General features: G+C 49.3%; 1 protein-coding gene across 1 annotated transcript; it reads left to right on the forward strand.

The window, feature by feature from the left end:
• The first annotated feature begins 11,022 nt into the window (after window positions 1-11,022).
• GPR148 (G protein-coupled receptor 148) lies at window positions 11,023-12,063 on the forward strand. The gene is given in 5 exon segments (XM_045867512.1): window positions 11,023-11,125; window positions 11,128-11,319; window positions 11,322-11,368; window positions 11,370-11,687; window positions 11,689-12,063. Coding segments are annotated over 5 exon segments (1,035 nt in total).
• The last annotated feature ends 307 nt before the right edge of the window (window positions 12,064-12,370 follow it).

The raw sequence follows: 12,370 nt of genomic DNA on the forward strand, positions 1-12,370 counted from the left end.
TGTATTATGGATGCCAGCCTTGGTGTCTCCAAATGTCAGCATCAACAGGCCCAGGGCCACCATGGACCCTCCTCACTTTCCAGCTGGAAAATCCAAGGCCCAGGGTGAAGTGAGACTGCTCATGTAATAAATGTCCACTTGGCATTGCTGGTGATGGTAGTGCTAAGGAAGCAGTCTTTGGGTCTGAGTAAGAAGAGGGAGTGGTCATCGAAGGGGAGGGAAGCAGGCAGCTGCAGAGGTGCACATCCACACTCACTGGGGTGCAGAGGTCCCAGAGGTGGTGCTGCCCCAGGCACTTCCTCAGACCTTATTTAACTTAACTAGCACACCACTGTTTGAAGTCCCCAAAACTGAGGACTTCTGAGGGGATGCTATTTGTTCAGGGTTATAGATGATTAAGTGGTTGCACCCCCCTCCACCAGCCTAATATTCTAGGGAAACTGAGGCCACATGGAACACATTCTGCTTGATAATTCTCCTGCTGAAGCACTGCATCCCCATTCTTAAAATGAAGAGGGTGTGGGGGCCCACAAAGACAGGCCAGACCTCCGTCCTTGAACTGAAGATGCTTGAGACCCAGTGGGAAAGAACCTGGTCTCCTAGGCCTCGCCCTTCCTGACCCAAGTAGGGACCCACCAGGGACCCAGAGACTCAAGAGCCCCACTTGGCTAGGTAGAAGACCTCCTGGCTGGTGGGGTTTGGGGGGGCCCTTGAGAGGTGGGCGAACCTGATGCCCCTCGCCCACTCATTCACCATCTGCGGTGGTTCCGTTGGGCTCAGCATGCAGCAGCAGTGGACGCAGCCAGAGCAGGGCTGTGGCCAGCACACAGGCCCCCTGCCAGCCTGGGCCTGAGCCCTTGGCCTGGGCGTTTGCCATCCGGTCAGTCCACGTCAGCCTCCCGGATGAGTGGTCGGCTCGGCGCGAGGCTGCGGGGGCCGCCGGGAAACCGCCTCCTCCGTAGGGAGCGTCCCCCTCCCAGCCCGCTCTAAGGCCTGCTTGAATAGCCAGAGAAGGCAGTGGACCGCATGTGCCTGGAACCCCGAGGCCCCAGGCTGATGGGGGAAGCAGAGGGCACATAGGGTCTTCTGCCCAGGGACCCCAGTTTGATAGCAGAGACATCAGGACAGTTACGGTGTATGCCCAGGAATAGGCACTAATGGTCAGAGGCTAGGTGCTTCTATAATGTCACCAAATATTTCCAACTAGCTTTCAAGATCCAAAGCACTCATTTCTGCCCCCTCCCCCCATTCACATAATTAGGTCAGACCCACTATGGATAATATCCCTTACTTAAACTCACTGGTGCAAAGCAGCATGGCATAATCATGGGTGGATATTTCATCAGGAGGGCATTATGCAAGGGAGTGGGTTGTATGAGGAGTCCAACCTCTGACTGCTAACCACTCATGTTATTCCCAAATGCAAAATCATTCACTATATCCCAACAACTCCAAGGGCCTCATCCCATTACAGTATCAACCCAAAGTTCAGAGTCTCATCTGTTAAAGGAGGTCACTAAGAGGACTTGACCGTTGGTTGATCTTACAGCTGGACCCAGGCAATTGGAGGCTCTGCGCTCTCTCTCCTGGCCTTGGAATGTATGCTCTGCCTACCAAGTGGGAGCTGCTTCAAGGACACAGCCTTGAGAGAGTAAGGTGTTGTTGAGACCATCTGGACTAAGATATATGACTGAGTCCAGTAAAGGCTTCTTCTTCTTCTTCTTTTTTTTTTTTTTAAGATTTTATTTATTTTTTTGACAGAGAGAGAGAGACCTCAAGCAGGAGGAGTGGCAGGTAGAGGGAGAGGGAGGAACAGGCCCTCCGCTGAGCAGGGAGCCCAATGTGGGGTTTGATCTCAGGACCCTGGGATCATGACTTGAGCCAAAGGCAGACGCTTAACTGACTGAGCCTCCCAGGCGCCCCCCAGTAAAGGCTTCTATATAAACTTTAAGATCATGGCCTGCCAGGGTAGAGATCCAGTCATCTTGTGATTCCCCCAAGACAAGCCTCATACCTAAGTTCCCTTGCGAATTAAACCTGCCATCTACCAATCTGCAGCAGCCTACCTCTTGTTATAGTCTCTCCTTGCCCTCCGTGTCCAGGATCTTGTCTGTGAGCCAACCTCATCTCAATGTAAACATCAGTATCTCCTCAGCTCAAAGTCCAAAATCTCATTATTGAAATCCTCTAAGTTAGGTGAGGATGAGGTTCCAAGCTTTAATTCATTAAATAAAGTTCGTAACCACGGTTCTTCCTCCATTTGTGGACCTAGAAAACTAAAGAAACTACCAACCCAACATTCCCAACATACAATGGTGGGACAGGCTGAGGATAACAATCACAGACATTGCCATTCAAAGAGGGAGGAGGAGGGGAGATGGAAAGTAAAAAGGAGTTACTTGTCCATCCATAAGTTTATATATCCTACTGGGCAAGGTCTCAAGCCCTTAGGAAAAAATCCTCTGACTCTTGGCTCTGCCCTTTGGACTCTTGGTCATCCTTCCTTTTTTTAATTATTTTTTAATTTTAAATACTTGTTTCTTTTATACTCTCTGAACTGTTTTGTTTTTCTTTCCCTCTTCTTTACCTTTTCTTGCCCTCTAATATTTCCTTAAACTTAACAGGAAATCTTCAAAATCTATAAAAGAATGTTTGTAGTGCTTTAGAGATTTACCTGAATGAAGTTCTAAATTTTTCTGTTATGAGACATGTATTCCTTAATTGATAATTTCATGAATTATAGCTGCAATCTCAATGACTATATTTTAAAGAAGCATGTTAAAATACTGTTCTAAATTCATTTGAAATAATGGAGACTCTCTAAAAATCACAAAGAAAATATTTGGGAACACTTACCGTGTCCTTTTTGGGGGGAAGGAGCACATAGTTGCACCAAATTTGCACCTGAATAGCTGTCAGCTTGCTTCCCCCTAGTGGAGATCTGAGGGTCCAACTTCCATTTTGTACTTCCTCTGATCTCTGTCAGTGCCAGACTGCCATAGTCCTCCTGACATCAACTCTGGAACCTTGTGGTCTTTGTGTGGATTTCACTGGGTTTCACACTATTAGAAAAAGCCACATCCACACATATTTTTGAGATAACTCCTTCTCTAAATCGGCTTCCTGTTGAGAAGTATATACACCCTCCACCCCCCAAACACACACAAAAGCTGAAAACCCTAATATAGTCAGAGACATAGAAGACAAGATTGAGAGTTTTGAAGGGAAGCTGGAGGAAGCGAACAGGATGGGGAGGGCAGGAAAGCATGATGACCAGGCCTCAAAGGAGGCATCAGGAGTGGGGGAATGGAGGCATTGCAGAAGCTAGGAGTAACAACTGGGCAGGAGCCAGGGCGCACCAGGCAGGTATGTCTGAGGACAAAGGCAACCTCCCAATGAGAAGCCACAGGAAAACTGTTTTCAGGGAATGTGGGAGATGAAGGGGACTTTGGAGAGGATGAGGTACAAGAGATTTGCTGCTCACCATCTGGGCTGCTTCTGAAGTGCTCAGGGGGAAGGAAGGACATGTCTGGCATTGGAACATATGCCTTCCATGCTTCCCACGTGTCATCTCCACAACTACGTACATTGGCAGTTCGCAGGTAAGGAATCCAAGGAAAATGAATCATTACCCCCCTATGTCCTGCTTCTAGTCAATCAGAGCTCTAAGCTTTCCCCCACTTGTCCCAACTCCATGCTGTTTCCAAGGGAATGCAGAAGATAGGCTTAGGACAGGGCTGCCACCATCGTGAGCTTGGTGGGTCTGGAGAAGTGGAGGGTGTGCTATGAGCAGTGGCAGGCTGGGCCGGTGCAGAGGGGCAAGGACTGTGAGCTCACACAGCCACCTGGGGGGTGGACGGTCCTATTTCCTACCTCACACACGAGGAACCAGCATCCTGGAGAGGCGAAGTGACATGCAGGCAGGGTCAGTGCCAGAACTGGGCCCAGCTAGCAGGCTCTGGCACCCATGACCGTAAGCACAGTTCCACATAGCCTCTCTGCAGTCTCCACTGCAGCGACTACCTACAAGTGCTGGAACAGGACAGTACCTTCCCTTCTGGCATTTTCATGCCCAGTCGGGGTTTTCCACTTTCTCTTTCCTCCAGTAGTAAGTTCCTCTGAGCCTTGCCACGAGGTGGCAGCATTAAACAGTTTGAGATTACCTTCACCAGCTTCTATCTCCAGACCTAGGACACAGTATCCATCCTCTTAGGTACACTGATTCTCTGGTAGCTACACTTTCCACCATCTCTCGCTTCAGTGTATACCCATGTCCCTCCAACCTCCCGACCATCTGCACCATCCCAGACCCTCTAACAGCTCCCTCTGTGTCCTTCCCCACCAAGTGGAAGCTCACTCTCTCTAAGAATTCCCTTGGCACTTTGTGGGGAGTCTTAAGTACATTGTCTTCCTCTCTTCAGTGCTGCGGGTGCGCTGCCCCCTTTTCCCACCCTCCTGTTGCACTATAAGCCCCCTCGAGGCAGGGGCTGCGTTCTTGTGTGTGACACAGCCTCACTGTGGAGTGATGACGTGCAGCTGGGATATTGCATCTGAGGCCCGTGATGGCCTTTCCCTCCCCTGCCATTGAGGGCAGGGCCAGCAAGAGCCTGGTTCACCAGCACCCTGAGCATGTTTTCCTGTGACCTCTGGATGTCTTCAGTTCATTGCAGGTGCTCAGGCCTCAGACGTGACTCTGTGCACAGTGGTACTATCCATTTCCTAAATGAAGGGTAGCCCATCCCACCTCCGTGTTGCCTGCGAAAGGAAAATTCTGACGAATAGTGTGATTCCTCATAGTCAAGCAATAGTACCTCTAGAGAAACATCATATATGTATGTACAGAGACTCCTCATCACTGCTCTGCTTGTAATACTGGAGACAGTATATATGTCCATCAATAGGTAAAGGATAAAGTGTGCTGGTATGGTCAGAGAATGAAATGCTATAGGGCATTTTCATAGAACGAACTGTGTGGGAAAAACACTGACCTACAATGTATAATACTGAGTAAAAAATGCAATAGCAGAATTAAATCACAGTACAATACCAAACATGAACATCAATACTATATATACTTTGGGAACCATATATTGGCAGTGAAAGTTCAAACACATGGGCAGGAGGAATATAGACCAAATTCAGAGTGGATGTTGCTCCCTGGGTAGGTAGGAAAAGGAAAAGGCCAGAGGATAGTGACAAAGGGGGCTGTAAACTATGTGTGAAATATTTTGTTATATTTATATGCTATATAGTATATATTGCATATAAAACATATAATATTATATATATCTCTAGATATGTAATAGTAAAATGATATATAAAATTATTGGAAGCAAATATGGCAAAACATGAACATTTGTTAATTTTGGATAGTGGGTCCAGGAGCATTTGTTAATTCCTCTTTGCATTTTTCAATATATTTAAAATAGTCACAATGATACTAAAAGAACAGAGTGTTGCATATTAACCTTCAGAATTAAATAAATCCCAGCTGTGAACCAAGTAGTTCAGGAAGCAGCAGGGTGACATGATGGAGAGGACCCGAGGCTACAGAAGACAGGAAGGTGTGGCCTCCAGAGCAGAGGTGGGAACAAGCCAAAGGGACTGGCCATGGAGGAGCACACCAGGCAGAGGACTTAGTGGGACCAGACTGGGCTGAGAGAGCTCTGGGTAGCTGCCATGTAGAGAGGAGCAGTCACAGGGCTTCTTCAGCTGGAAAAGATTTTCTAGGCTTTAGGGGGTCCTTGGGGGGTCTTTAAATACAGGCAGAGTTAAAGAGGCTTTTCAAAGGTGTCCCCTGTCTGCTAGAATCCAATAAAATAAATCCAATAAAAGAAACTTTACTTATGGCCTCAGTGAGTGCGTGAATAAGAAGTCCCTCTGACTACTGGAAGGCTGGCGGACACCATAATGTGGGTAGAAGGTGAGGGGCGGGCCGGCCCTGAGAAGCAGGAGGCACTCAGCTTTGCGTATGGGCAATGAAGACCAAACATGATGGGCTTTCTGTCCCAGCTGCCCCAGCCAGGTTCCAGGGTTTACCAGGCAGGAGTGCTGAGCCGGCAACACCATCTGGAGGGAGGTAAACAAGCTCTAGCCCTGTACTCGAGGGGCTCGGTGTGGTAGAGAGCCTGGTCAACAACTGAACACAGGAGATGGAGAGAGTAGTAAGGGTTATGGGAGCTATCAGGATTTTAACTTATCTTTCATCAATATATATTATTTAATTATTTTAAAAATCTGGGTTTAACCAGGAGATGCAGATGACATTCCAATATTCTTTGATTATGGATTAAAAATCTGCTAATTCTGAAGGTGTCAATATGATGGAGATCTCTAGGATCTCCAGGACAGTTCTTGAAAAGTGGCATATCTACTGATGGAAGGGTCAACTTAGGACCTGTCTTTGGAGGAGCATTCCTCTTCTACACATGTGGTCCATCACAAAGAGACCTCACTCTGCCTCCAGGCCTCCTCCAGCCCGTTGTCCATCTGGATATCAGCTCTGTCCTCATAGAAGGTAAGTTTTGTCTTGTCACTCTGCAGTATAAATTGCCTGCCCCCCCCCGCCCCCCGCCGCCTCCTGCCACAGCCAACATGGCCCACAGGCAGGGCCCTGGTGTGCTGGGTTCTTCATCCTCCTGGCTCTGCTCAAACTGAGTTCCTCACTTGGAACATCTACCCCACCTCTTTTCCTTGTCTAAGCCACAGGCCTTAAGGACAAGCCACTTAAGCCTCAGCCTGGAATTTACATGATCCCTTTCTGTGACAGGCACTGAGGGTGTGCTGGCGAGCAGGACCCCCTCCAAAGAGCTGATTCTGATAACAACGTTAGACATGACTCACACAAGAAAACACTGAGACAAATCATGGTAAATAGTATAAAAGAAATAAGGGCACTGTATGAAAATAAAGGAGATAGCTGTGGTCCATTCCAGGGGTCAGAAGACATTTGCCAGAAGAGTCCTTCAAACTGACAGCTTGCTGATAAGGTAAGGAGGTAGCAATGTTCCCAGGCAGCAAGGGTCATGTGTTCTTCAAGGAACAGAGAAGAGGCAAGTGAGATGGAGCACAAAGACTGAAGAGGGAGGGAAGCAGGGACAAGGGATGTGCTGTACTCGGTCTCATGTATTAGGACCAAGATCTTAGTCTTTATCTTCAGAGCAATGAGAAGCCAGCGGAGAGTTTTATTTAACATAGGAACAACATGCTGATGAGGTGGTAGTGATCACAATGATGGTGAGAATGGTGAGGAGGAGGAAGATTATGGTGACAGTGATGATGGTAATGATTGTGGTGATAACGAGGATGGCAAAAATGATGCAGGGATGACAGTGACGAAATAAGGACGGGAGAGATGGCAACAGCGAAGCTGACATGGTAATGATGAAGATATGTAGATTGAAAATGAATAGACAAAAAAACAGAAAGCAGAAGCAGACCTATAAATCAGAGAACAAACTGATGGTTGTCAGAGGGAAGGGGGTGGAGGGATGATTGAATGGGTGAAGGGGAGATGGTAACTGGGTAAATGGCTTCTGGTTATGGGATGAATAAGTCATAGGGCTGAAAGGCACAGCCGGGGAACTGTCAATGGTGTTGTGACAGTGCTATGTGGTGACAGATGGGGAGCACAGCATGACATACAGACTTGTTGAATCACTATGTTGTACACCTGAAACTAATGTAACACTGTGTGTCAACTATACTAAAAACCAAACAGTAAATTAAAAAAATGAAACCAAATGTGTGGGCTGAAATGTTGAGAGAAATGCTGATGGTGATGAAGAGTCCAGCAGCATGGCCGGCTAGGAAGGCAGAGGCAGGAAGACCGTCTGGGACGCTGACGGAGAGAGGCTGGAAACAACACACGATTTGGAGTGAGACACACCTATGCTCTGCCGTCTATTTTCTGGGTGCCTTTGAGAAAATGCCTTGACCTCGCATGTGCCTCAGTTTCCTCACCCTCTAAAGGATTCCTAAAAGTGAGATGATGTCTATAAAAGTGCCTGGCACCCAAGAGGTGCACTGTAAGTTCCCTTTGCTTCTCCTTGACATACAGGCATGCCGCCAGGCCTGTGAAGAGGAGGGCCTGGAGGTGGAGTTTTTCTCCACTGCCTCATTCCTGCAGCCTGGTCGGGTGACAATGGCCTGTTGCTGAGGGACATTGTATTGCTGCTAGGAGCCCAGGAGCTCCCGTTTAGATCATTTCCTCCAACTTGATAGTCTTGGCTGCTGGCTGCCTGTGGGCATAGCTGTGTGAGGTGGGGCTTCTGCTTGGGGCTACCTCTGCCACTGCCCACTACCCACCCCTGACACCCCTGAGCTTCGCTCTGATACCACAGTGAGTAATTCCTGTTCACTGCCAAGTCTGGGGGACATAGCAGTGGGGCCTCTGCGTGTCTTGGAAAAGACAGCTTCTTACTTGTCCTGAGCCTTCTCACAACGTGACTGTAGGCAAGGCACTTAACCTCTTTTGGCCTCAGTTTCCCACCTGGAATCTGTCTTGCTGGTTCAAGGAGCAATGTGGCATTCCCGTGTCATCGTGTGGCAGTGCCTGTATGCAGTAGATGGCCCACAATGAGGATGTGTGTGGTCACTGTTAGCTTCTCTCTCCCTTGAGGGCAGAGCTTAGGGGCCCATCTACTTGGTGGTTTGAATCTGTTTGCATCAAGCTTGTCCACAGTTTCAATTTGTCTCCAGCCTCCTGGAGGGTGCCTTCTGGCTGGTCCCTGGACAGGGACAGTCCTAGCATCCCGAGGCTTTTGAAATGCCACACATGGTGAAGATTTTATTTCCAAAGTAATGTGTAGATTCATTAACCTGTGCTGCTCATTTCCCCTGTATCAGCATGTGGTCTTCTGTGGCACCCACAATGTGTTCAGTCAGGAATGTTCTGACCCATACTGAGAGCAGAGAATGGAGTGGGACAGAGCAGTTAAAGGTGGTGGGGCCACTAACCAGGATGGGTCAGCGCTAGCTCATCCCCACAGCAGTCAGCGCATACTGACCTCCAAGCAAGGCTGATCCCAGGGACCCCACATCCACAGTAGCCTGCATTTTCCCAGGAAGGACACCCTGGGTGACTCCTGGGCAGGTGAAATGGAATGGTGTAAAGAGACTGCTTTATGTATTTTGTAGGTCATAAAATGATTCTCAACAGCAAGGCAGGCTTCTTATTACATTTACCAGCTCATTCATCATGAGACTTACTCACTTGCCATTTCCCTGAAGCTGTTGCCTGTCACTGTTATCAGAAGGATTGAGCTTTCAGCTATGTTTTTACTGAGGGGTTGTGGTTTAATGGAGTCCCCTTACCCAGGGCATCTGTATTCTAAGACAAGCACCTGCTGAGGGCAAGGCTGATAGCGGGGGGCTGGGAAGGGCATTCTACTGGGCTGACAGCAGGGGTAGCCTAACCTCCAGCCCAGCTCTAGGCATGTTGGCTGCCCCTCAAAGTACACCTGCAGAGCGCCTGGGGCCAGTGGAAGTAGGAGGGGACACCCTCTGGGGGGCACAGGCCCTGGTAGGGGAGACAGGGCGGCAGGGTCAGCCCTCTGGTATTGCAGTGTCTCTGGAGGAGGAGATGTGCTTTCACAGAACAACCCTTAGATTCTTTACCATATTCTGCCTTCAGGAGCAGTTGTTGCTGCTTCTCCTGAAGATGCGTAACAAACCCTCAAGAAAGGCATGGTCCCTGGGCCGGAGGGAGCCAGGGGTCTCTCCAGGGAGCAGGGCCTTTTGCCAGCTCTGAAGGAAGGAGTGATACTCATGCTCCAGTCAGAAGAATGAGTCTGGGGTCCAACTCGTGAGTTACCATGCCAGATGTCCTGTCTCTCCCAGTGTGATAGCCCCTAGGCTACTCAGACTCCCTGTGTCTCACTACCTTACCTGCACCCCAGATGTGTGGCGATGGCAAGGCTCAGTCTATGGGGCACACTTAAGAATGAGGTGGCTTGGCAACGAGTGTCAGCACTTTTGTAACTGGATGTAGGTCTCCAAGACAGGTATGTTGTCATCATGGCTCCCAGTGGGGCCATGGAGACCCAGAAGGGCAGAGTAATTTAGCCAAGACCACAGTTAATGACAAGAGGCAAAGCCAGGTTTCCTCTGAAGTCTTCAGCTTCTGACACTCCTGAGAAAGAAAAAGGAGGCAAGAGGTGAGTGCCCGTGTAGTCAGAGGTATGAGGCAGGGTTCTGGTGTGTCACTTGCCAGATCTGGTCCAGGTGGCATTCATGATATGAGGCTGGGCCTCTTATGGCTCAATGTCTAAAATTTTTGTCTCCTTCTGATCCTGAGAACATTCTGCCTGTGCTCGGGAAGGCACCAGCTCTGTGGTAGCTCCTTCCCCAGGCTCAGCATGGTGTTGGGCTGGGGCCTGGAGAGGAGCTAGAGAGGGGCTGGAGGGTGTGGCACAGGCAGCAGGTCCCAGGAGCATAGAGCATCTAGTGCACTCCTTCAGCAGTGAGGACAAGGGGGACTGTGCAGCAGGGAGGACCCAAGCCTCTGGAGAGTGTGGTAAGGTAAGGGCTAGCATGTCTTGAGCATTTATCCCAGGCTACACGTTGTGCTAAGTATGTTACCTGTAGATTTTTGCAACATTTCCATGAGGTCTGTGTGGGCAGCATTCACTTTTCACAGAAAAGCAAACAAATATAGAGAGCTTCCCAAAGTCTCTGAGCCAGATCTCAAGAGCAGAAAGCCTGCTCACCTAAGCCAGATGGGAGACACTTCTCAGGAGATCAGTGACCAGTACACCATGGCAACAGGCTGATGCATTTAGGTGTGCCCATACACATGCGGCCAGGATAGCTGGCAGACATGCATGCGTGTAGGAAGCCCTGTGTGAGCAGAATTTTGCTTTGTTGTTTTGTTTTTGTTAAACAGTCGTTCCCAAGACCTGCTCAAGTACAGCATTTCTGCAGGGGAGTAGCACCATCAGAACCCCTGCAGGGGAGATCCACACCCTGGGCAAGTACAGAACCAAGCACCTGTGGGAAAGCGTGCCATTCCTGCCAGGAAGCATGTGGGATCAGTTGACACCCTATCGCCTGGACACAACAGCCTGGCCAGCCTCGGACCAGCTCATCTGTGAGCCCCCCTGCATGCCTCAGTTAGCCAGCAACACTTCCTGAGGCTCGGAGACCTGAGCGTGCCTGTCACCATGCTGCACTGGCTGTTCCTCCCTTCAAGCCTGCTGGCCGTAGCCACACTGGCTTGGACCCCCATGCTGCTGGTAACCATCCTGCAGAGCCAGAGACTTCGGCAAGAGCCCCACTACCTGCTGCTGGCTAACATCCTGCTCTCGGATCTGGCCTACTTGTCTTCCACATGCTCATCTCCTCCAGCAACATGGGCAGCTGGGCCCTGGACTGCATTCATTGTTTGTGGTGCTCTCACAGATGCTATCTTCATTGCCTATACCAGCACCATCTTGTCCTTCATGGCCACCGTGCTGCACACCTACCTGGCAGTTGCTTATCCTCTGCACTACTTCTTCATGTCCTATGAAGCTGCCCAGAAAGTGGTGGCCCTCATCTGGCTGGTGGCCTGCTTCTTCCCCACATGTCTCATTTGGCTTAGCAAGCGGCAGGATGCCAGGTTCGAGCAAGGGGCCTCATGCATCCTGCAGCTGAGTCTGGGCACTGAGCCAGGCCATGGCCCGCTGGTCACTGTCACCATAAAAGAGAATTTTATGCATTCTCTCTCTATGCATAGCTTTCATCACCTACTGCTTATGGAGGATCTATGCAAAGACTAGGACTTTAGGAATCTGGGTGCAGGGCTATTCCTGGGCCAGGGGTACCCTGCTTATCCACACAGTGTTAATCATGCTGTATGTTAGCCCAGTTGTGGTGTTTTCCCTGGACATCATGCTAACCAAGTACCACCACATTGATGCCAGAACTCATGTGTGGCTCATGGCAGCCAACAGTGAGGTGCTCATGATGCTTCTTCATGCCATGCTCCCATACCTGTACACACTCCGTTACCAGCAGCTGCTGGGGATGGTCTGGGGCCACTTCTCATCCAGGAGGCACAGTGACATCTTCACTATTTCTTAGAGCTACAGACTTCACAGTCTAACAGACTTAGGTTAGAAATTGTATGTTGGATGCATCAGTAGCCAATTATCACCAACTCCAGAAAACTATGAAATATACTTGTGCAACAGGACATTTAAGATGACCTCAACTGATGGTTTTCAACATTTCAAAAGTTTTTAAGTAGAGAAAGCTCACTTCTCACTGATGTGAAGATTTTCTACTTGAAAATGGAAGCAAAGAAAAGTGATTCAGCAGAGCTGTGATCAAAGTGGGGGTGAGGCCCTGATCTGTGCCTTTCCAATGGCTTCCACCATATCCTCCTCCA

This window comes from Mirounga angustirostris, unplaced genomic scaffold (genome assembly GCF_029215605.1).
Source record: "Mirounga angustirostris isolate CCGP_5_RB_7025 unplaced genomic scaffold, mMirAng1.0.hap1 SCAF_3, whole genome shotgun sequence".
Classification (NCBI taxonomy): Eukaryota; Metazoa; Chordata; class Mammalia; order Carnivora; family Phocidae; genus Mirounga; species Mirounga angustirostris.